The sequence below is a fragment of the Branchiostoma lanceolatum genome, chromosome 16, assembly GCF_035083965.1.
Source record: "Branchiostoma lanceolatum isolate klBraLanc5 chromosome 16, klBraLanc5.hap2, whole genome shotgun sequence".
In the NCBI taxonomy this organism is placed as follows: domain Eukaryota; kingdom Metazoa; phylum Chordata; class Leptocardii; order Amphioxiformes; family Branchiostomatidae; genus Branchiostoma; species Branchiostoma lanceolatum.
The window spans coordinates 10532192-10557818 of record NC_089737.1 but is presented as its reverse complement, the minus strand read 5'-3'; the positions used below and the strand labels follow the sequence as shown (position 1 = coordinate 10557818).

General features: G+C 42.3%; 1 protein-coding gene and 1 long non-coding RNA gene across 2 annotated transcripts; both read right to left on the bottom strand.

Annotated features, from left to right (window-relative positions):
- Positions 1 to 18477: 18477 nt before the first annotated feature.
- LOC136421400 (uncharacterized) lies at positions 18478 to 19475 on the bottom strand. The gene is made up of 3 exons (XR_010753453.1): positions 19316 to 19475; positions 18790 to 19004; positions 18478 to 18648 (listed from the first exon to the last, which is right to left on the bottom strand). It is a non-coding gene; the product is annotated as an uncharacterized lncRNA (long non-coding RNA).
- A 1358-nt stretch (positions 19476 to 20833) lies between these two features.
- LOC136422065 (uncharacterized) lies at positions 20834 to 23505 on the bottom strand. Its single transcript, XM_066409697.1, has 4 exons — positions 23212 to 23505; positions 22469 to 22702; positions 21906 to 22157; positions 20834 to 21007 (listed from the first exon to the last, which is right to left on the bottom strand). Exons 2-4 carry the CDS (start codon positions 22655 to 22657, stop codon positions 20957 to 20959), a joined length of 492 nt encoding a protein of 163 aa, XP_066265794.1. The 5' UTR covers positions 22658 to 22702; positions 23212 to 23505; the 3' UTR covers positions 20834 to 20956.
- Positions 23506 to 25627: the final 2122 nt, after the last annotated feature.

Below are 25627 nucleotides of genomic sequence, written 5' to 3'. Positions count from 1 at the left end.
TATGAAGATTGCTACAAATGCACCGTAAAATGAAAACATCCGATTTCTGTTGTTCTTTCAAACGATACGGTGACCAGCTGTGGGTTTCTGTTCTCGCAGTGAAAGCTGTGAATATTTAGTATCGTCACGAACTTGCGCGGGAAAACATCAAAGGAGGTGTGGGAAAAAAACAACTAAATTCCCGATACCGCCAAGAAACTTGTGAATGAACCCACGACTTTCCCGCCATAAAGTTCCCGCCAAACTTGTGAATGGTCGGTATCGTCTGATGGTCACATAGAACGTGCGAAAAGGCGGGCTTGGGATTCTGAGATTAGTGAACAGCATGCTCTTTCTTGACACAAATCTGTCAAAAACATCACACGTAACACTTGACCAAGATCATACGATCCGCCATCTTGTTTTAACACCTTTCTACTAACGCCTGCGTTCTAAATGGTTTCTGACGCGGCGTTAGTAACATTTCCGACTGTTCTATTTTCCCAACTGATTAGCCATCAAAAGCAGCTTAAAACAACAATGTTTCATCTAAATCCACATGATGAAATTCACACTTTTGCCAAAAGGATTTACTCGTCACTTGAAGCGTGTGCTTGGCCGCCTCTACAAGTAACACTAGGTTTCTCCATATGTATGTTCTTGTCACTTCAGTGGATCCTGATGTCAGAAATAAATGAATAGATAAAAAGAAATTGATATCGACCTTATCTACTGTCTACACAACTTTTCTTGACCTCAAACTATCAATACCTAAGAATAGATAGATCCAAGAAAAATAATTTACAAACGCCCTTCCCCCCGTCCGGCCACATAGTAAATAAAGACATAAAATAAATAAAAAGAGAAGCCAAAAATAAACAACTCAATCAGATGTCTAGGCCAAAAACCTAGTACACACTACTCTCCAAGTAGAGGAGGGGTTTCGCCTGGTTTTTGTCGGGCTTTCTACTTTGTATTTTTTTTTTGTGGGTTGGCTATACAAAAAAATGACAAAGTAGAAAGCCCGACAAAAACGCCTAGAAACACGTCAAAAATCAGCCGAAACCCCTCCTCTGCTTGGAGAGTAGTACACACGAGGTGTATAACTCTACCGCAGAAGTAGAAGTTTGCTAAGCAAGTCTCAAATGTATGTCAAAATATAATCTCCAAGCAGATCTCCACGGTGCTAAAATCGTACAAGCTAGCCAGAGAAGCTCCAGTCAGCCAGGGAAGTTGTCAGGCACCCGGTTGCAATAAAAACTCCTTCTGCCAGTTGGATACGGTCTTTGCAACCGTTGGGTCTGCTTGGAGATTATCAACAATATGCCGTTCGTATTGCTTATTTGTTTTATTGTTTCCGACCAGTGGTCGTTTTGTCGGCAAATTCTGATACATTTCAATGTAAACATCAAACCGATTCTTGACCTATCTTGATACAACAGAAAAAAGTTAATACCATAGTTTACTGAAAGAAAGAACGTGAAAGCTGTTTAGATGCACCTGTCCCTGAACTATTGAACCTGTTCGGGGTGACGTCACTTACAACTTCACACGATCGAGCTAAACCGTCGAGTGAGCAATTATCATCATGAGAACAAACACCTATTCTTTGTCATCGGTGGTGCCGGTTTGTCAGAATTCTCACCTTCGAAAAGGTGGAGTTTGATGACAACAGAAAATTAGGTCAAAGAGAGTCGCCTCCTTGATCCTGCCGGCATGTACAAGTGTTTGTAGAGTGGCATGCACCTTGCACCCGCAAGATAATGTGTGCGCGTGGGGTGGGGGGTTATAAATTTTAGCAACAGAAGGGGCAAACATGTTAGTTTTAAAGTTTACACTTTGATACATACGTGTGTGTGTGTGTGTGTGTGTGTATGTGTGTGTGTGCAAAAAAATGGTCGTAAAAGAGGCACGAGCACTGTATTACAGTTACACACACCATACAAAGAGGTTATAACCTCCTTGCACCATACAACGCACAAATGCAAACACATACTGACACACGCACACATATACACATGTACACACACACACACACACAAACACACACACACACACATACACACACATACACACACACACACACACACACACACACACACACACACACACACACACACACACACACACACACACACACACACACACACACACAGTGTATTTATACACCACGGCGCTTCCTGCGGCAACGGGGTACAAGAGGTGAGGAAGATTTCAGGTTTGGTTTGGGAGGTGAGGTAGTTTGAATTGCATTTAGGTGGTTTTAGATAAGGATATTCCGAAGGGTAGCACTTAGGTGTAATTGTTTTCTTTCCAAACTACACACACTGTTTACAGAACCTTGTGAATTTAACAAAATTTGACCAGAAATTCAAGAAAACATACTTGCTGGAATGATACCTGCACATATCTATTTTATAACTCCACCTTATTTTGAGGACTCAGGTTGACCGCAATTGACCTGGTCATGTGAAAAATTGCCCCGTGTAAAACGAGAACAGTGACCTACAGTGCCCTTGTCACACGATACATGCGGTTCACGGGACAAACCTATATTTGTACATTTCTGCAGATCAATTCTTCCTGATCAAATACTAGTGCCATGCATGGCCTTGATCCACATTTTGGATTCTGAGTCAGTTACGTATACCTTACAGAAAATAGAGCACAGAGAATAAAATGCGATCGTGTTACGTTTGCCCTATCAACTTATTGTGTCTTTAACCTTTAACACACTGTCAAAGTGGTACGACAACTACTAGTATAACTTACAGAAGATTGCGTCATCGATACGATTTGCATAAAGCGCGGGAAAATATGGGCAGGCCACCAAGTGCGTACAAAAGTCAGTGTGTACAGAAGTCGCTCGACCTTGACAGACCTCAGGTCCTTTCTAGCCCCGCCTACCGGAAAGAATCCATGCTCTCTGGACAATGTTACCCACAACAAACAAACAGACAGTGACGTCTACCTGGTTATGTAGCACAGCGTTGCACGACATTTATAGTTTCCCCTGACTGACTGAGTGATACTAAGTCTAAGGGCAACCGTTCTGTGGAAAATTTAGTGGCGCCATGTTGTCTCAGCCACCCCTTTTTCCCGCCCTTTTCTCTCTCATCTCACTTGGCCCTGAGGAAAGAATTGAGCAAACAAACGTAAACAAACAAACTTTTGACAGGTTTGGCCTTGATGGAAAGATAAGTGCCTATTTTCAATTTCTGATGGATTAGAAGTCAATTATGTGAGTCATTACGCGTTCTACAACAAAGACGACGCCAGCCATTACCCTACTGGTCGCCTTGGCGGGTTGCCATGAAAGGTCAAGAATTTAGAGAGGACGACTCTATATTGATATCCAAGCAGATGTAGGGAACCGGTGTTTTACCCTTTTTTACGCAGTTTTTTTGCGCATTTTGTACGTCTTTTTAGTTTATGGTGCACTTCTTTCTTTTAAGTGCACTACTAAAAGACGCAATAAATGCCACAAAAACGTACATCTGCTTGGAGATTACTCAATCAACCAATGAAAAGGTGTGTTTCTTATCTTTCTCGGGATCATACCATTGCAAGGAACACCAAAGTTTTAGAAGGTTACAAGAAAAAGGTCAAATGAAATTTGATAGGATGCATTTTAGGAGCCTTTGATCAACACATAATCGGCATGGCTTCATTGGGCTTGCTCAGAAGAATCATGGATGTAACTGTAAGGATTAAGGCAACTCTAAACACAGTTTAAGTTTAAATACATGTATTAGCTAATATACCTTGTATTTATCAACTTTGAAACTGTTTTGTTGTGGTTTGTGTTTTGTTGTGGTTTGTGGAGTACAGATCCCAGAGTGGCAAAACTGTGCAATAAAGGTCTTCATTCAATAATCTGCAGTACACTGTTGTGCATTTTCGACATCAACAGGCAATAGTATAAATCCGGCAAACTTAAAGAAAGTCTTTTAGGAAAGACGGTAACATTATCTGATACTTTATGATATTACACCATGATGCAGAATACCAATAACTAAGGGGAAACATCTTTCATTCTAATACATGTATAATATAAAGTTTTCCCAAATTCTGCCTGACGTTCCCAGAATTCTGCAAAACTGCTTATGTCCCTGGAGACATCTATTGTTAACTAGATATTGAAAACCTTTAATGCTGTTACATCATACTTGTAGACATTAATTCATTTCGTCAATGTACTTAGAAAAAAAAAGTTTTCCGGATTTAGAGTGTCTTTCCGGATTCCTAAAAGTGTCGCCTGTTCAGTACTATTTTCCAGTCTACAGAGCCATAGCAATCTTAGTCGCCTGACTGCACATGAATACGTGCTCAGTTTGCTCAGTAAACCCCACCGAAGCAACCTCTCCAAGGTTATACGACTTGTCCTCTACAGACGTCAATCAAACAAAATGGCCGCCAATCGTCGCCCTTGTTATTAGCCGTTGCCGCACCGTCTGATGACTTGTTGGTATAAACATCACAAGTTTGGAGAGAGGCGACGTTTTGGGAAGAGATGGAATGTGGAAGAACAACTATATTCTGTCAGTGGGAAGACAAATAAGTGATTTTCCCCGCCAACTAAAAGGGCTAGAAAAGATAGGTATTTGTTACAGTAAAGTGCCAGATCAAATCCATCGTACGATCTTCGTACGATCGCAAATTGAAGTTGATGGCATTCTTGCGGCAGTCGTGCATATTTCGTACTGGTTCGGTACGAAAAAGACTGTATTAGAGTCTTGTAGGCAGTTGGTTCTGTTACAGCCAGCTTCAAAGTTGTGCGACTTCAAAATCGTGCGACGGCCTACGACGATTGGGACAGCTTGTAAAAAAGGATTGTTTGTGTAAACCACAACTTTCTCGCCAATGGATGAGAACTGTTGACAACGCAGAATATTCTCGGGCGCGGCTACATACACCACTTCCCTCATGCGTAGTGCTGACTCCTGTCAACTCAAAGATCTTATCCCAAGTCGTGCTTAGCAACTGTCAATCAAAAGGTCGTGCATGAATGGTCTGTGTTGTTGGGTCACGCGATACCTGTCACTTGCGTTGTACTTAATCAACTCTCCACAGAAAAACACAGAAACCCGATGCTTACTGTTTAGAAAACGTTAGAGGTTGTCAAACAAAGGAACTGCCAGTAGAGTCAAACGGCTTGTTGTGTTACTATTAATAGCTCCTAGGGCAGTGTGACAATTATATAACTGCGCCAAGCAATGAAAATAGATAAACGGATTAATATAATCAAGGTGTCACAGTACATGTACAATGATAAATGCCTTGTAGCAATACATGTTTCCTAACTACACTTATAACGTGTATATCAATACAGCATTATGTATATCTAGAATTAGATTATTTTCCTTGTGAAAAGAGTGATATAGGCCTCTAAATCTGGTCTTGTAAGCAGGTCGAGATATATTTAGCCTAAAGATAGCATACATACACGTATGCTATTGTAACACTTTGCATATATATATATTTACACATATGGACGTCCTGTATATTCGTACACTAAGCAAGAACTTTCTTTTTCTGTGAGTAGCATTAAAACCATGTAAATGGCAATACAACCACACACGTACAGTCATCGATATGGTCTGGAGTTAATTCGATTTTGGTCGTCGGCCATGCACCGAGCTGTGTTCAAGGACGAAGTAGCCGCGGGAATTCTGCCAACAAACCACTCGCGTAGCCTCCGTTGCAGGCTCTGAAGCAGCTTTTTGTGGGCATGGGGCTAAATAATATACTTTTTGCAGCCAGCCCGTAACTATCAGCCACCCCGTAACTATCAGCCGCCTAGTTACGGCCTGGCTGCAAAAAGTGTATTATTTAGCCCCCCCCCCCCCCAAAGCCGCTTCAGAGCCTGCAACGGAGGCTACCATGCACTCGCGAGATTCTCTCTTGCGTGAGCTTCACATCTGCAATGCAATAAAGTTGCCCTGGTCGTGTTATTACACCGTGTTCTCTTTTATTCGCCTGTACGCTTGTTGAACTTTACCCCCAAGTCTCCCGCATCTTGTCGCTAATTCTATTTTCAAAACTGGTCGTACTATATTTCTATCGACACTTAAGATCATAGAAACATGGAACCGCCCCCTTTAGATCTATTGATTGACAATGGAGGTTTATAAAAGGGTATGACCTCACTGTACATGCGTGATGCTCGAAAGAACGCACGGACGAGTCTGGGAACAAGAATCCCCCTCACTCGTACTTTCCGAAGTCCTTTTCAAGCATATTTTGTTCCCCTGAATGCATAACTACCCCCTTATTGAGACTTAGACCACCATACGTTCGTTCAAAACGTTTGACATGATTCCGGAAGGCACGAGTGTTTGACCGTTATTCTTGTTCCCAGGACGCCCTGGAAAGTAGTACACCTTGTGTCGTCCGTGCGTTACTTCAAACATGAGGCATGCGCACTCGGGTTTGAGGTGAAGGCCCTGGCGTATGTAAACTTAGCTACTGCAGTTGTTTCTGGGCCAAGGACGGCGTGAATCACAGAGTAAGTGTCGACACGGGGATTAAAACTGTATCCCGTTCATTGACGGGTGATTTCAGACGGTCCAGGGTTCGCGTTGGAAAGCAGGAAGGGTGACCTGGGGGCGTTGACCGCTTTTTAATCGACTGTGGAGAGGGGGAGGTCCCACTGTATTGGAAAATATCGGGGGGGGGGGGGGGGGGGCAAGTATACGTAGTAAGAATACAGTGAAATCTTGACTTAGCTTGACTGAAGTCATGACTTATTAATTTTAGTAATTGCGTGAATACAGTGCAGTTCTATAAGTATATATTTAGCAGGAATACAGTCCAATTTTGACGTAGCAATTTAATCAAATAGAGTGCTATGTTCCCGCGATGATTCTCCGGAGTGTGCTTATGACCTGCAAATTCTACTGCTACGAAGTTTTTGAAGAAGAAAAAAGTACCCAAAGGAATGTGGCAAAGAGGTTTCTTCTAGCCCTTAATCCCTTGGGGATTGTCAGTAGGTATGGCTTACCGTGGATCCAGTAACTTATGTAGCCTCCTTCGCAGACTTCCTAGGACGGCGGTGTATATATTTGGGGGAGGGGGGTGACGCAAGTTCTTACACGGGCCAAGGTTCTCTAATGCCGACAAGGGAGTTTCGCTGCCGAGGGAGTTATGTCGCCGAGGGACGACCGCCTTTCTATCCCTCGGCAGCGAAACTCCCTTGCGGCATTAGAAAACCTTGGTCCGTGTAAGAAATCGCGCCAACCCCCCCCCCCTCCCCCAAACATATACGCCGCCGTTCTAGGAAGTCTGCGAAGGAGGCTTAACTTAATGGGCCTCTTTTGCTTACAGATTAGGCTACGCCGACTCGATTATATGAATGACATCCACGCGCGCATCAATTTTGGTCCAAAAAATTTGCGACCATATATTGTAAATCGTACAAAGAAGCTGCAAAATGAGCAAACATGCCGTAAATGGCAAAAATATAAAAAAAAGGAGACTAATTTCATGATATGCCTACTTTCCTGTCGTAAACTTAATCTTTGCACAAAATGTATTTCGAAGACTATTTCTTCCAAGAAAATGTGAAAGAACAAAATAGAGACTCTATTGTTTGAACATACCATGTTCTCCTAGTTCAGTCATTTGTATAACCTTCCTGGCCACTTACTTTTTAGAAAGAAGGCACTTTTACCCAAATGTTTATTTTTTCGCACGCTCGCATCAGTTTTGGGGTGCCCAGAGGATGTCATCCATATAATCAAATCCGTGTGGCCTTAAACTGGGTTGCAAAAACATAGGGTGAGGTGTATATGGGCCGGCTATTTTGATTTCTCGTTAGTCGTAGGCCGGGCAAAGCTGCCTTATTCACGTGATTCGTGACGAGGAAAACCAAAATGTGGGTCTTCCTGAATTTAGCGTAATACGTAGCGGTCCTCATGAATTTAGCGTAAAGTGTGTTGAAACCCCCACCCCCGCCATGCAGACCCCCAAATAACCGTAGATAGAAATAATTCATTGTTATTGTTTCTAAGAAGTTTCTTTCACGGGGAATTCTAACCTCCTTGATGAAACCTCCTTGATAGAATACACTAAATTCTGAATTAGCTTACAGCTTAGCCTGGTAACAATATCACGGGCCGGTTTAGGGGTGTGTTACCGACTCAGTTGTACTAAGCCTTGGTCTGTTTCTGTCAACGTATCTCTTCAGCTGGCCTTCCTAATAATGGAAACCGTTCCCGTGATGATTCCCCGGAGTGTGCTTATGACCTGGGCGGGTCGGCAACACTCCCAGCACCGAAGAGGTACCGCGGAGCTCCCGATGGTTGGGTTACCAGGCTATTCACAATTCCACTGCGGCTGTTCACAGCTATGACCCAAGCTGTTTTAGCGGATTATCGTCTAGAAAAATTAGCCGCCTTTTGTCTTTGAGTTACTAGTAGGTTGATTAAAAGAAAAACAGTAGAATTAATGTCCGATGGGTGTGAAAAAGATCAACCCCCGCCACCAAATGTGTGAAACGCATTTTGTAAACATGTAGAAGAAAGTGTTACACGTATTTTCACACTTTTGACCACCTGAAAAGTGAACAATTTCATCGCCAAGAATGGACAATAGCGAAAGACCAAAAAAGAAATTTCACTGAATGTGGTGCACTTTCCGTTTTACTTGCAAAAGTGTCCGACAAGATTGCACACAGGAAGTACTAGTAAGTTTTTTGGATAACATTCACGCGCGACTTGATTTTAGCCTTCAATGATTTCGACAAAAAGGTCCACTTGACAAGAATATACCAGAGATGGAAAGATATGTCTTGTGTTAGTTTTGGCTTTAGCTGTAGAATTAAAAGTGACAGTAGTGTGATAGCCTTGTAGTGTAGTTGTGACGCCACTATGCTATAAGGCAACACTGTAGTGTAGTTATATACATCTAGTAATACTATAGGCTACAGCATCAGTGTCACTTTCTGCACTTGAGAAGCGCAATGAAGGACTTTGCGGCTGCCATTTTTGTCCTTTCAATTCTTGTTTATGGTCGCTAGTTTTGACAGCTTTTCGTTTTTATGCCCATCTTTTTTTTTTCGCTCTCGCGCTAGATTTGCTGCCAGCCCGTAACCATCAGCCAGCCTGAAACCATTTTACCCGTAGCAAAATGGTTTCAGGCTGGCTGATGGTTACGGGCTGGCTGCAAAAGGTGTATCATAAACCCCCCAAAAAGGCCCGGTAGATAGAGCCTGCTATGGAGGCTAGGGCGGGGACGTCATCCATAAAATGTCCTTGCTGTGGCCCGGTGCATAATGATGTCCCACTATACCCTGCCGGGTGGAATGTATGACCGACAACAGCTGACCTTGACCCCGACAGAGAAACGAACGACTTCCGTGATCGGTGATTTCACGCCACGTTACACACCCCGGTCTCCTGATGAGCTCATGGGTAGGGATTATTATCTCCATGATGAAAAATGGAGGGTATGTTTTTGGCAGCGTTCGTTTGTGTACGTGTCCTTCCGTTTGTTGACTCCATAATTCAAGAATGCCTGGGTGGTGAATTTTACTTGATATTTAGTACGTGGATAGGTCTCGATGTGACCTCGAAATGATTAGATTTCTGGCCCTCTAGCGGCTTGTGGACTATGAAAATACATGGATTTTAGATACAGGATATGTGAAGTGAAAAAAACAGAAACGCAGCCATGAACAAGTATTTTTGAATTGTTCGATACATGTATCTTTCTTTAAAATGTTTTGAAGCTTTTTATGAAGAGCTACAGATGAGACATATGTTTCCATTCTTCTTTCTACAAAGCACTGTTAGAATACAAAGTCGTTTTGTTTCGCAAACCCCTCATCTTTTTATATTTCTAATATAGCTAGACATTTCATCGCGAAACATATTTGTTCCTTTCTCACTAAAATGACAATCGGGAAGTTGAATCCACTTAATGTCAGCTAGAGTACCTTGCTTTTAATAACTTTAATAACTATAGCCCAGTGTGGCAAAAATGTGCAGTAGAGGTCTTCATTCATGCACTATATTAAACGTTACATGTATTACGTTACGTCAGCGTCTGTGATTATCGAGTTTCAGGAAACGTTGAAAAATGGACAAATTCTGGTTACTAGCACAACAGGAAGGGTTTCTAAGCGAGGTCTGGCTGTAATTCCGCCGGCTGCTTTGTCAATTATCCCGCCTATGGTTCCACCGAGGCCGGCAAGACATGTTGGCGGCGTCGGGCCCCTTTGATGTCCGAGGGGCGGGGCGATCTCAGTCCGGTACCGTCTGGAGAAGTCATGAATAGGGAACGAAGAAAACAACAGCTGTTTGAAACACACACAGAGGGAGCGTTCTGTGGTCATCATGGTTTTACCAAGGAGCTTAAAATGGGATTTTTTAACCTCCTTGGTTTTACTCATGTATCTCCCAAAACTGCGGAAACTTGTATGATGATAATATGTACTACTTGAGATATCTGGAAATGTTGTATGTTTATGTATACCGAGTGATACATTGGCTTATATGTAATGTTCTCTCCGTTTGTTCAAAGAATTTGATACATCCCATTCGATAGATAGACTCAACTACATTTTAGGGGGAGATAACCCTTACTGTTTACGAATGGGTCAATATATCAAATATGGTTTAGAACTTAGGCTTAGAACCAATTGTGTAAATGATACGTTGGACTCAACATGTTGATTTACTCATATCTATTCAACTCTTCAACATCGCAGCCGACTGGGAGCACAAGACAGCTCTGCATGGCGGCACAAACTAGAAGAAAAGGTAGAAGGAAAGTAGAAGGAAAGAGAGAGACAGAAAGAGATAGCGATGTAGAAAAGCAGAAAGGGCCACAAAAGACCCACAAAACTAGCCAGACCGTTATATCTGCTTGGATATAAACAACAGGTCAGTACTTCATTGAAGAGTGCGTGTGCGTCAGTGTATGTGGTGCATGCACGCGTGCTTGCCTCAGTGTATATATGTGTGCGTACCCGCTTGTGTGTTCATTTGTGTGTGTGTGCGCGCGCGCTTATGTGCGCCAGTGCATGCATGTGTGCGTATGATGCGTTTGTTCAGTCACTGATTGTACATGTGTGCGCGTTAATAACTGCATACACAGACATAAGAAAGGCGCCACGCTAGAATCTCAAATGGTGGAAAAATCGGTGTTAAACTGAAACGACGGAATTATTACCTGAGCTTTTATACATTTTTCTTGATGAAACAAAAGATTTGACTCTTTTTCAATTTCGACTGTCTAACAGCTTTAATTCATTGGTATCAAGCATCTTCTACATTTTCTACAAAAGATTGGTCGGGAAGCGAACTCAAGAAGTGATCCGAGTCTTGGCTAGCGACCTTCTGGCCTCATATTTACACATCACGTTCCAGCTGTTACGTCGATCAGTCAGCTGAATAATCGTCTTTGACAAAACATGAAAACACTTAGATATGACCTCCTTACTTCGCGTCTAAGTAATTTCTTTCGTTATTGTTTAGTTCTCAAGTCTTTTTCTCCCGTTGTTGGCAGGACAATATGATACATGATAAGAATTTGAGGAGAATTCACACATGCGAAGATAGTTAAGTGTTTTGAAGCTCGTTGGTAAAGTTGACAATTTTACCATTATGCGTAGATTTTTACGCTCACTGTTGAGCAACAGAATTTTTCTTTGGTTCTATCCTCAACTTGAGCCCCCTTTTACAAACGTGTCTCTGATATTTATCTAGTGCTTTTCGACATATATGTACTTTTTTCACAATATTCCCTCTCTCTCTCTATATATATATATATATGTATTTTGTGTTTATTAAGATGTTGAAACAACGTTACATGCTCTTCAATATTCGTTTTTGAATAGATAATTCTACAATAGGATTCTCGACACAGATAGAAACACCTCTTGTTGGACTCACAACACTTGACGTTTCTGGCTAGAACTTACGGTGCGTTCATATTCGGTACACCGGGTCGCCTTACTGTTTTGATGTAGACTTTTCAAGCAGAACCATCCACCGACGAGGATCTAAAACAGCATTTTCCGTACAAAGACAACTGAATTTTGCAGGACAGATACACGACTATCCCAAGAATGCCCTCAGTTTCGTACGACGATCGCACGAGTTATGTCCCCGATTCCTTATAAACTCTGTACTTCTGTCGATGTCTTCAACAAACCCATAGCGAGTCAGCTGTCGTACCATCTGGAACAAAGACAGTGACGTCACGTTTACACTTTGATTGACAGCCCTTTTGGTCGATTTCACGCGAAAATGGAAACTTTGCTTCGCCACAAGCTTCCGTCAATCAATGACTAGGGGAGAAATGGGATGGTCCGTAAAAATCAAGTTCACGTTTAGATCCAGATGTGTGTGTATTTATGTAACGTTATGTGTGTGTGCGTGTGCATGCGCATGTGTGTGCATGCGCGTGTTCGAGTGTGTGTCAGTGTGTGTGTGTGTGTGCGCGCGCGCGCGTGTGTGTGTCAGTGTGTGTGCCAGTGTGTGTGTGTGTGCGTGTGTGTGTGTGTGTGTAGCGCTTTTATGTTCATGGTTCAAAAGCGTCGACGAGCATTCCTAACTACATGTAGTATTAGGCTCGGCAGCGATTTAGAAATACATGTATAGTGAATTAACCGACAGGTGACCTGCTTATGTAGACGACAGTAGTATGAATTTCCGTACGTCTCCGGGTCGTGTGACAGCAGTCAGAGTATGGTGACGCTGCCAGTGACGGCTTCTCTCCCTGACAGGTATTAATGTCGCCATGCATGTTAGCAAATATGTCATAATAACTGGGGAAAGCAGGTGTGGTGTTCATCATAATACACACATTTTTCTTGTATTTGAATCGAGTTCAGCCCAAAGGACAGGTGTGTGTCTTGCAGGTGTGGTAAATAAATAAACCTGGTGTTCAGCACCAAGGAGACGTGTGTCTGCCCGTCTTGCAGGTGTGGTGTTAAGCATCAAGTACAGAAATGCTTCTGTGTGCGCTCGTGTATGCTTGGTTTGCATTTTTTTATGAGCTATTGTAAGTACATACAAAAAGAAGGGAGAGAGCAGCCTTAGCCCGGGCAAGCTGCCCGATATGATAATGATGATTGTATGTACTATTAAGATAACGTTCAGCACCAAGGACAGATCGATTCTTTGTGATGTGGTCAACTGGCCTTATTACCTTCGCCAAGAAGATTATGTTTGGGGTAGCGTTTGTGTGTGTGTGTGTGCAATTGAACAGCATAACTCAAGAAGACTTGGATGGATTGTCTTGATATTTGGTAGGTGGGTAGGTCTTGGTGAGACCTGGAAATTATTAAACTAGCTTTGCAGTTGTAGTAACGACTTGAGGTTAACAATGTCAGGTAAATGTGTTTTGTTTTTCATTGCAGGTGTTGCAATGGGAGGTTTATTTGGTGATCCCTCCCCTGTAGAAAGTAAAATAGTCACCCTTATTTATATTTTCTAATAGTTCATATATGGAGAACATCTCATGACAAAACTTCACAAGGTGTAATTGATGTATCGTCTGCTCAACGGGTTGCAACACAATCTTATAAAATGCCGTTATAGGGTGGATTAGGGTATTGGCGCAGGCGCCTGGACCCCAGGGTGAGAGATATCAAAATTAAATAGGGCATTAAAACATTGAAAGCCTTTCTAGGTGGGATTTTTGGTGAACTCTTGGCAAGTCTTGGGTGGGTATGACAGGCCAGACTTCATAGTTTTAGAATTTGTTGACAAAAACGACCATTCTTCATCTTTTTGTCTTCTGGACCCCCGTGAGATAGTGGGATGGTCCCGAGCGGGCCCTTTTAAGGCAAATGGACTGACTCAAGTGCTCTCGCTCGGGGGTGTTTCCCCGGAGAATAGCCGTATAGAAGTTCTCGTAATTCTGATAGATGACAGTCTAAAGAACTGGTGAGAATTTGGGGGGTAAGTTTTCTTGGTCAGAATCGTTGGTTCCTGAGATAATGATACCTAATTTCTGTCAACTTCCCCATAGGAATGAATGTATTATTGGCCCGAATTGGAATGCCCTAATTCCCCCTGAAACGACTTGTTCGGCATTGAGAAATGAAGACAACAAGCCCTGCCGTGTAGGAGAGACTCCTAGCGGCAGCCTTCAGAGATGCAATTTAGGCCAAGGTGTGCATGAGGCGGGCTGCGGTGAAGTGTCAAGAGACTACAGTCGGGCTCTGTAAGCTAAACATGGTATCTCACTTGACTGCGCCGACTTGCGAAATGCATTAGAACATTTGCGCAAGTCGGCGTCAATCGGCGCAAATGTGGCGCCTCTAATTGATGGCATTTTTGTTCAAATGTCAAAATATTTCCAGTTGGCAAAATGGCGCAAATGGGCTCGAAATGAAGAAGAACTGAATAATTGTAAATCCCTTTTTTATGAATATTAATGATTGTACTTGTACATTATGTTTGTTGTAACACTGCAATTTCCAAAAAGTCTTGTATCTGATTTTGGAGTTAAACCGGAAAAAATGTGACATTTCGAGTGAAGACCACTTGTTTTACCCGCGCATCGCACATCAGTGTGACCGCAAGGGACAAATCGCAAGCGCTTTTATCACACATGTTATACATATCTTCTTAAAGTTTCTACGCTCCTAAGCACATTAATTGTAAGATCACCCGTCAAATAGACGAAAGTTGATAGCATCTGTGATATGTCTCTGTCCCTCGATTTCTAGTAACCATCTGCACAATGATGTAAATGTTTTTACTTGTTTATTTGTTTATTCTTATCCATATAACAAAATTTCTTAAATTACCAAACTATCATATCTTAAATAGATTAAGGCAAATAATGTTTCTTCATTTTCAATTTTTCATTTCACTCATTAAAACACACAAATAAATACGGTCGTACCGTTTTCAAGCCACACGCTTCTCTTAACGGCAGCAGTATGAAATATACATAGTTCAACACAATAAAACAATGAAAAGACGCACTACACACACAAGATTGCACATAATTGATGTTGTTAGTCATATCGTATACGCGTACCATTAAATATACAAAATATATACATATTCTGTTTCACGTTATTGTTCACTCGAAACACATCACACGGCTTTTGCAATTTTGTAAAGCTTCTCATTTTGACGTTCTAACATGTCATAAAACTCTTAAAATGACACATTAAAAAGCATTAAATGTGGTATGGATATACTCAACAGCTACAGGCTCTAATAAGATTAAAAAATATATTAAGGTAGCAAAACGGAACGTTCAAACTAATAAGTTTTACAACAGATATCAATAATATAACCACTAAAATTACCATTTTTATGATAAAGAAATGTCAGCAACTATGATACATCGTATGATCTATCCGGTGGGAAAATCAATGTTAAAGTTCTTTAAGACTGTTACGTTTTTAAAGTCCGCCTACTACTTTCCTCAGGACAGTGATGACTGGAGCAATTTCCAACCACTGTTCTACTTTTCTTGCCATGGCGGTTGGTTACACTCCTCAAACATCATCAGTCCTCCAGGCTTTCTGGATAAACGCCTTTGCCGCAGCAAGGGGGATCCGGTGTTCAGGACTGGGTCGCCGGCTGGTGATCCGACTGACCTGTGGGAAGGGAGACAGGTGACCGCGCTCGAAGCAGTCCAGGATATGGGCTCTCATCCTGCTCTCCTTGTACCTGACCTGAGTAACATCCGTCCCCATTGCGATGTCTACAGCCCACGCTATGGCAAACAGTCCGCAGGTAAACCTGCTACCCTGTACCTGCACACGTGGTACTTTAACAGTCAGTACGTCGGTGTCCATGTTGGAGAGTGGCGCGTAGCACTGACACAACTGGTGCTCCAACGATGCATTAAGCTTACTGGGCAAACTGTTATAAACGCTGACATGTCCACCTATGGAGGACGAGACCACCCAGTGGAGGATGCCAGCATGGTGAATCTGTAGACCTTCTCCGGAGACCCGTGTATATCCGTACGCGGACGCTCCTACTGCCGTATCTTGTAGACCTCCCAGTCCTGGATACTGACGGCGGAGTAACATCTGTGCGGCATGGATGTGTTTGTCTGTCAGCATATCGTCACTAAGGAGTACAGCCATGTCTTGAACGGTGAGCTTTAGATCGGGGATCCACATGTTTCGTGCAGGTCGTTTTTGACCATGTGTGGCAATGGTCACATTTCTCTTCTCACGTGGGGCAGCTGCAACCTGAATACACCGGGGTACCTTCTGTACTGTTTGTTTAGTGGTACCGCGATTCACCCTCGAAACAATGTCCTCAATTTTCTTGGTATCCATTCTTACCTCGGTTGATAGTTTATGCTCATTGTTTTCTTCTTTCTCATATTCTTGTTCCAGGCTTTTAATTTCGGTATCAATGTCAAAATTATCGACGTTGGCGTCAGCTGGTTGTTGAGTGACCTCCATGCCCACCGTGCTGTTTTGATTTTCTTCGACAATCGTTGCTAACTTACCATCTTCGCGAATGATATGATAAGAAGCGTTGCAGTGATCACCTTTCAAGAAGCTAGGTACTTTTGTGTTCTCCAGGTGTTGTTCCTGTAGGTTTGAAGGCAGGATGGAGTTGCAGATGTCCAGGCCCTCATCCAGTTCAGCTCGAATGATGCAGATGTTGGCCTTCAGCTCTTCCATCTCCAGAACACCTTCGCAGCAAACATGAGAAATCGGTTTTAATTTTCATGTCAATAATCATAAATATGCATCGCTACACCTGCTTGTCAGGATGTCTTTTTCTTATTTGTTAACGTAGCTACATGATTGTCGCTTGCAAAAATACCAGAGCCAGAAATGATGTACTTCTGCTTAATTTACCTGGTTTATTTTCCTTTTTTTGCGGGCTGTGAAACCCGAACATGGCCCCAAAGCTCTTCCACATGTGATCGGCAAGTTCACGGTCATGGTTGACGTCAACGTCAGCGGAAATGGCGTCACAGATGATGGTCATGAGGAAGTTCATCAGGAGGATGAAGATGCAGATCATGAAGGTGGAGAAGAAGATCGGTCCGGTGAGAGGATTGGAATCCAACATGTCTTGGGCGAAGAACCTAGAATAAAAAAAAAAAATAAAAATAAAAAAAAAACTCATCATGAGACGTCCTTGATAGCACTATTTGCTGAAGTGTAATGGGTTCCCAATTTTTCATATATAAAGATCTTCACACACGTAAAACTAACCTGCCGAGCATCATCTCGAAGAGTGAAAACGCTGTGTGGTACAGGTCTGTGTAAGATTCCATTTCGCTTCCGAATATGAGGAATCCTGAAAGCAGTGATAGATAAATAAGGCGTCAACGTTGAGTATTTTACAATATTTGGTAACATCAAAATTCCAAAGAAAATGTGACATGGTTTTAGAATACTTACCTGAACTGATAAAAGCCATGAAGGCCACGGCAGCAACAACTACGAACGACATGAGCTCCCCCTTCATGACACCGGGAAGGGCCAGGAGTTTGCCGATTGGTTCACTGAAGCGGACGACGCGAAGTAAAGAAATGGTGTTGATGAAGACAACAAGACCCAAGATGTGATTAAAGCAAGCATCCCAGTATGCAGCAGTTTGCAGGTCAACAAAGTGTTCAAACCCCAGCTCACCTGGTGGATAAAAGACAAAAATGTCATCAAAGGGGTACTTTTATTCAAGTCAACAACTATGAAGTTAAATTAGAATGATGGAATTTAATGTGTCATGCGGATGTATAGGATTCAGGTTGGTTGAGGAAATCATTCATACAAAACAAGAATGTTGTTTATCCAAATACTAGCGACAAGTTGGACGTACCTTTAATTTTGGCGACCATTTCGAGTGTTTCAGATGCCACCAGGTATCGTTTGATGAAGACAGAGATTGTTGTGGCTGTACCGATGAGGCTAATGCACACAAGGGCGTTCCATTTCGAAGTGAAATATTTCCATCCCGTGTTTTTCATTGCTTTTAATTCCTTAAAAACCATTACTGCGAGGACGAGTGTGAACAGAATGTGCACTAACAAGTCCTTATAGTCAGCATCACTTTCGTATTGAAACAGTTTAAACGAAGTGATGCTTGCTCTCGGCACGAGATGCCCTACTCCGGAACGATCTATGATCATGTTCACAACGCTGAACAGCTTCAGGCTGGGGTTGTAGAAGTTCAGGGCGATTGTCACGGATTTCGTGTACTTGTCGATAAAATCGTTTTCTTTCAAGACGCTAAAGAATGAAACCGCGGAGTCATGACCCAAAGGCACGTCAAACGAGTGGCGATTCGTGCAGTCGAATGTGTCGTTTGGATGAGTTAACATCTCCTGAACCTCGAATCGCCAACAGGTACCAGACACGTTCCCCAGATGAAAGCTCCAGCCGAGGTCATCAACAGACTTTCTAGCCACGGAACCTGCAGCGATGGGCATAAGACATTATTGATATGTACCAGTTTATTTTCAGTGGACATAAGAAGTGTTATCCCCTGTCCCGTAGAAAATAAAGACATAGAAGATCATGTCAACGTTTCAAGACGCACCTGAAATTTGTCTAACTTGTGTCAGACGTGGAGGACCGAGGCGGAAGGATCCAGTGTTGTGTGCAAACTGTCGGTCTAAGTACTTCATGTCCCTTCCGTTGTACCAGGTAGCTGGGTACAGGGTCGGCAGCAGGACGGCCTCAGTCCAGGCGTAGAACTGGTCTGGAGTTTTAATCTGTAAGCAAAATTGACATTGTCATCCTTACAGTCTGTGAACGTTTGTGAACAGATGAGTGTGTGTACATATGGCTGTGAGTGATGCATTCAGATAAAGGGATACAATTTTAAAACCAGCAGTAGTGAACCCTTTGCTTACCGCATCATATTTATGCAGAATATTGTTCGACAATGACTGTGTCTCATAGAAGGCTTGTTGGTCTCTGTCCGCCTGGGCGATGTAGAAGAGGAGGGCCACGAAGATAAACAGAAGAAGAAACTCCTTCAGTATCGAGGCTGACTTCTTACTCAGTTCCTTCTTCTTCCTAGCTGATTGGCCATCAGACTTGGCAGGTGGATTGACCTTCTTTGGTGCTATGATTTCAAAGCCATGGATATACAACAAAGCCAACATTATCAAACAAAGATTAAGCATATTCAAGATACATTTTAGTTTATGACGTTTTCAAATTAAGTCATTTTAAAATCAACCATACAGACGTATTCTGAATTATGTAATTACAATTATTGGGTTTATCATCATATCTATGTAATAACAAAATAAACAATAGATAGTCGTTATTGTGCTAAATTTTGACCGTTGAAAAAAATTGAACTAAGAAAAAAAAGCAGAAGAAGAGAAGGTAGTCATCAGAAGTCAAAGATTCAAATGTTAGACGTCTAACCTGTTGAGTTCCACAGGTTCAGCTGCAGGTCTTCCTTCTGAATAGTCGGCGGCTTGGCGAGGAACGGGAGGCTAACGATGGCAGCCAGGGCCACAGCAAGCACGAATATCTGAAAATGGATAACTATCTACCACTTATTGGCCACGATACTCGTAACATTCAAATGGCAATCTCCATCAGTTGTAGCATTTTAAAGTCAAAATCTGTTCGACTTCGATTTCTTTGGGGACCAAATACCGCTATAATCATCATTGAACAAGTACCATAGATTCAATTCTTGTCTTTGATTCTAGTCCAAAAGTTATTAGCGCTTTTTGATGCGTTCCTAGCGATTTAGAACGATGTGCTCAGCGCCATGATAGTGCCAACAGCCTGTAGAAAATGTCACTCTATATTGTGGAAAAAAGGTTTATCTGTTTTCCAACACAAGGTTAAGAATTGGTCACATTATGTTGTTATCATAAAAGACGCTACCTGAAGAGTGTCCATCACACAGCTGGACCCCATGAAGGACAGGATGAAGGCCTTCATCCAGGAGTCACTCTTCTCCTTCCCCCAGTCCATACTGTACAGAATGACGAAGAACGCAGAGATGGTGGACACCAGGAACACGGTCACCCACGCCACGTACTTGGACAAGCGGAGGAGAGTTTTTCGGAAATATCCTGAGGTTCAACATGAATGGTTTGATGACATGGTGAAGGGTGTCATACAGCTAAAATGTTGCCACTAGCTATATTAGAATGGCAAGAAGTGGCACATACTAAGTATCTTTATCAAGATTCCCTGCATAGATGATGTGCAGGAGATTAGCATATCAAAACTTTATAGTTTTCTTATAACTGCTTCTATACCTTGCTTTGACGGGCGGATGGACATCTCCGGAGTGTTAACTGAGAGTGGCGCCTCCATGCGGAATAGTTGCAGGAGCATCAGATTCACGGGGAGTACCGTCAGTACAGTCATGAGACTGATGTACAGCTCCTGTTAAAACGTAATGAACAAAAAGACACAGAAAATTAATACGGCTTGGAAAACAATCACATTAAACAGTATAAATACTTAATGCTGTTGCTTAAGTAAGGATATTTCATGAGAATGATCTCTGTAAGAATAACATATGATGAAATAATGAATTTATAATAACAAAATGATATATAAAATACGCTGAACAGATAAACATTACCTCTATTGCGAAACGAACGAACCCCAGGTTCAATACTCTTGTGTCAGCAGTTGCGTTTTCTGCCTTGTACCACATGGCGCTGGCCAGCATCATGGTGTTCAGTAGAGTAAAGCAGCAGGACAGACGCTGGGCCTGGGTGAAACTGAAACCTACTCCGGACACAGACATACATGAAAAATAATGTAAGGCACACATAGCCTTTTCATATATTATATTATATTACACCAAATCTATTGATGCATTTCCATTCCCTTTGATCTTTTCAATTAATCGTTATGAATTCTTCTTAAACATGTCTATTGACAGTTATTTTCTTAATTTACTTACCCGGCGCCGCAACAAGGGCAGACGCCCACAGATGTTTATCGTAGAACACGTCTCTGCTTGCCTCGTTGAAGGCATTGGTGAAGGATGTCAGCTCCTCCTCGGTGCTTGCGTGAACCACCTTCTGCACTTCACCGTCCCCTTTTTCTGACGATAACCAGTCGTTGCAGGTGAAGTAAGATCTGAAAAATTACCATAGCTTTTGACTAAGGACCATGTGTGTACCAATCTGTGTTTTGTACTCAGTCATGCTACATTTTCCTTCCATGATAGGAATGCAAAGTAGCTAATGAAACAGACATGCCATTATTACTTTAATCATGAAGACCATATTCAGTCAAGTTCACTTGCGTTGCTGTGAAGAGGAGAGTTGTTAGTTTTTCATACCAGCAAAATCTTGCAAGGCAGATTGCAAACTCTCAAACCCAACATGCCAAGATAGAATAAAAGATGTAGTTGGGCATTGCTTGTAGTGTAGCAAAGAGACCAAACTCAAAACAATTTCGATAAAGAGGTCGGTTTTTTTCCATCTTACGCCACATCCTTTCCTACATCTCTGACGATAAAACTTCCGAGGAACCACGATGACGTGTCGCCTTCCCCAGAGTTGTCATGCCAGATGTGCAACGTCATCACTTCTCCAAGTGACTCTCGCACAGGCATGATAAAATGCAAGGTGCTTCCTCGCACCAAAGCCTGTAATTAGCAACGATGAATAAAGATTATGTCTCGTTTACGTTGTTTATGTTGTTTGGGATGTTGCAATGTTACACAGAGTTTGCGCGAAGAAAAGTGATGCTTAATTTGAACTGTATATCAGGCACATCTTTCAAAACCTCGTTTTATTTTGTTATTGACCTTTAATACCCCAGCCATAAAAACAAATCAACATGTCTTGCTGATATTTCTGTCCATTTGGCGCTTAAACATGTGATTATTAATATTGTTTGATATTCATTTCTATATTTGTAAACAAACGTCAACAAATGCCAACAAATGTCAATACAGGAATCTGGTATGGCATACCTAAAAATGAACAAATTGTGAATACTGAGAACGTTACTGAGCTACAACACCGACCTCTCCTTCTGGGTTCAGCATCTTGACTGGAGATGTGCCCTCTGATCCGAAGAGTTGGAAGCGGATCCGTGACGTGGTCCCTGCCCCGAACATGGACCCGGTGGTGACCGTGATTTGATAGACGTGAGGTGCAGGCATCCTGTCAGGAGGGAGCAGTGTCACTTTGTCCAGCGGCTTCCTTTGGTTGTTCTCTCCGCCACTCTCTCCAGAAATGGGGCTTATCCGGGAGGTGAAACGACGACGAAGAGCCATCTGAGGATGTAAGAAAACCTCAGAGTTCATTCAGCTACGTTGATTTGGTTTTATCAATACCATTAAGTAAGAAAGATTGATATTGACCTAAAGAGTCAACAAAATACAATCAAATGATTTGCACCGTATACACTTATAAATACAGAACTACCAGTTCCTCATGTCCAACTGATACATTTGCTCGGTACATGTTAGATTCCTGGTACTTCTTACAAGTTAAGGGTAAGATGACGTGTGCAACGAAAAAGCATAACTACCGTTGCATCATGGAAGATTGCTGAAGATCTAGAATGGACTAACTTCAAGCTTACCCATACATGATGAAAGTCCACGCACAGGACAACCATGATTAGGATGTACAGAATGTACTCGGACACCACGATGGAGAACACTACGGAGTTTTCGCTCAGGTTGCGGAAGTTCTTGAACGCGTTGATGAAGTTGATGGAGTTGGGAAGTGGAAGAGTCATGGTCCCCACAGAGACCTTCCTCTCTGCCATGTGACACCGGCAGCTGATGGTCCCATGGTCCAGATCAATGTCAGCCTGTCCCGGGTTCAAGGTTACACGATGAAAAGAAGTGCGGCAGAAATCTGTGTTATGTATCTGACCAGTACAGAAACATTAATTTCAACCTCAAGCTGTTCCTACATTATGATAGTGTTTTTAGGGTCAAAGCACATTGTCTCATTGCTTGCTTCCTGCTTTTGCTTCTTTCTATTTTTTCTTTCAGATTGCTCACAGAAGTTGCTCCTTTTTTTTTCTTATATGTATTTTTCTTTTATTGCAATGACGCAGTCTTCATATGTAGACTTTAACATCATGTAATATAAGCCTCTGAGACAGGATACTAAAGCAAGCCAAGTGCAATCTGGCACAGAAGGTAACGAGTAGGAATGCCTAAGCTTGCTAGCAGTCTTTTGCCGTCTTTAATTAGACGCCTGGCAACAACTGACCAACTTTGCAAACACCCCCCCCCCGCCGACCTAGTCAGGTCGAGAAACAATGTACGTCTAATTAGGTAAGTAGGTGATAATAGCTATACATGTTCTTACGTCACAGCCCTCCAGCTTCCATTGTTCCTCACTATCCTTCCAAGAGGAGCAGCCTACAGCTGATGTCGACAGTGTGTAGTCATCCTTGCTCAGGATCTGCACGGTAGGCTGCTGTTGATGGCCTTGGGCAAAGCTGACCGATCCTGGGAATTATATATGTATATAGAATTATCACCATTGCTACAAGTTGAATTAACAATTGTATATAAACGAACAACATGGATAAAGCATGTTTCATGTCGAAAACGCACCTAGCTTCTGTACGCCAACATACAGAATCCGTCCGCCATGGTTAGTCGTGTTGGGAGTGAAGGATGTTGAAAAATTTGTCCCCCGAACCCAAGCTTCATATCCGTCTTCCTTGATAACTCTTTTCTCGTGATACTTTTCTTCAGTCGGAGGAGATCCGTAGGAGATGTAGACGTGAAATGTCGCTTCTACATCCCACCAGTTCATACGGACAACAGGGATGACGTTATCGTACTGAACATTGAAGGCATGGTACGCCATAGTTGTGCCGTTTGTGTTATCATCCGCCGTGCTCGGTCTTTCTGTCGTTACCTGTGATGGCCGGCCGGTTGGCTGTCCTCTCTCTTGGGATGGTACAAATGGAATATCCAGCTTTACTTCTTGACCTTTGCTTTCGTTTCCGGAGCCCTTTGAATTGATGGTCAGAAACGTCACTGATGAGATGTTTTGTCCTCCTGTCGATTTGCTCCAGGAATAGGGGTTCTTCTTGAAAACTGACATCTGTAACCCACAATGCAACACTTTATTGTTTAGTATTTCTAAACAATATAAGGTGGATTATCCCCAGACATTAAGTGGCTTGATCATTTGTTGAGCAGTAAGGGCTCACGCATGCATATCACTTTATTTTCAACGATTTTACAACATACTAGAATAAAGAAAAAAAGGTATTGTGACTTGTGTCTTTCTTACCTTGACATCCAGCATGTCACGTGTCTTAGACCAAGGTGTTGGTGGGATATTTGCCACAATATCCCCTGAGTCGAGGCGGAGCTCTTCGTCGGAGGAAAACCTCGCCACATCGACAGCGAGGTTTTCTGTTTTAAAGCTTGAGTGATACTCTACATCCTCGGGCTGCAACGCCAGCAGGGTTTCAGCAACCTGGTCCAAAGATGCCACAATTGACTGCGACGCTTTTCGTTGCTGAATTAGATAAAAAGACACACAAGGTAAATGGTGAAAAAAAAAACTAGTTCACATATCGTAGTAATGGTGCAATGTTATGATATCATAATCCATGTTTATCACGCAACTTCACCTGTCATTAAAATTCTTACCATGTCTTCTTCTTCCTTCGCTTTCTCTTTTAACATCTTTAGCTGCTGCTTGGGGGAGAGGTCAGTGGCACTCGTGTCAATAAGACCACTTTCCAGAATATTGTCGGAGATACTCGCAGTCTGTGTTTTCTGTTTGGGTAGCACATCAATAACTGCTGAAGCCGCCTGCAACAAGGCTGGAAAACAAAGAGAAGAAAGCCATTAGCCATCAAATTTATCCACTGACAGTAATTGAGTAGAGTGGAGTGGAGTGGAGTGGAGTGGAGTGGAGTGGAGTGGAGTGGAGTGGAGTGGAGTGGAGTGGAGTGGAGTGGAGTAGAGTAGAGTAGAGTAGAGTAGAGTAGAGTAGAGTAGAGTAGAGTAGAGTAGAGTAGGGTAGAGTAGGGTAGAATAGAGTAGAGAAGAGTACAGTGGAGTGGAGTAGAATAGCAAGGTTCTTTTATTCACAGCAAAACATTAATAGATACTGTTCAGATGCTATGGTGAGATGATGTAAAATAAAGTAAAGGTATCAACTTTATCAAGTCTTTGAATGAGCTTTACTCCAGGATGAGCACTTCTGTACAGCTACATGTAACATAAAAACTTCTCACCGTTGGCTATGGACTCCATGTTTTCTATAGACATGTCTTGTGAGCCCCTGGCGGCAGAAGCAAGTTTCTCTATGATCCCAGCAGTAGTTTGCTGTCCAGAAAATATACAAAGTAAATGAAAAGAAAAGCTTTCACAATGAAAAGGTCGGCGCATTCCTCTTTAGGAATAGCCTAAGTTCTTACTACCGTGGATAAAATTACAGATCATTCAAGACAAAGTAGAGTTAAGCTCACCAACACTGACGGTGGTATTTCTGACTCAAAGCCATCACCAGGTTTGATGATCTCGTTGATGTTGGACGACACTGCAAGAATGTCCTCTGGTCCCACTACTTCTGGTAAACTTTGTTCCAGGCCTTGTGCGAGCTTCTGGAGCTATCAAGTGTTCAAGGGAATATAGTATCAGTAATTAAGTATTTTGACATCCGTTTGCTGGGCAATACAGAGGTGAGAGAAATATTGCTACATAAAAAAAATTAAATTTACTTTGGACGCAGATGTTGATAAGATGTGAAA

Excerpts from the sequence above, each read along its gene's own strand:
- LOC136422065 (XM_066409697.1), bottom strand. The coding sequence starts at position 22,657 with ATGGCAGAGAGGAAGGTCTCTGTGGGGACCATGACTCTTCCACTTCCC. Across the intron at positions 22,158-22,468 it reads TGGACTTTCATCATGTATGG|ATGGCTCTTCGTCGTCGTTT; the intron begins GTAAGCTTGAAG and ends TTACATCCTCAG. Across the intron at positions 21,008-21,905 it reads TGCTGAACCCAGAAGGAGAG|ATCTTACTTCACCTGCAACG; the intron begins GTCGGTGTTGTA and ends GTAATTTTTCAG.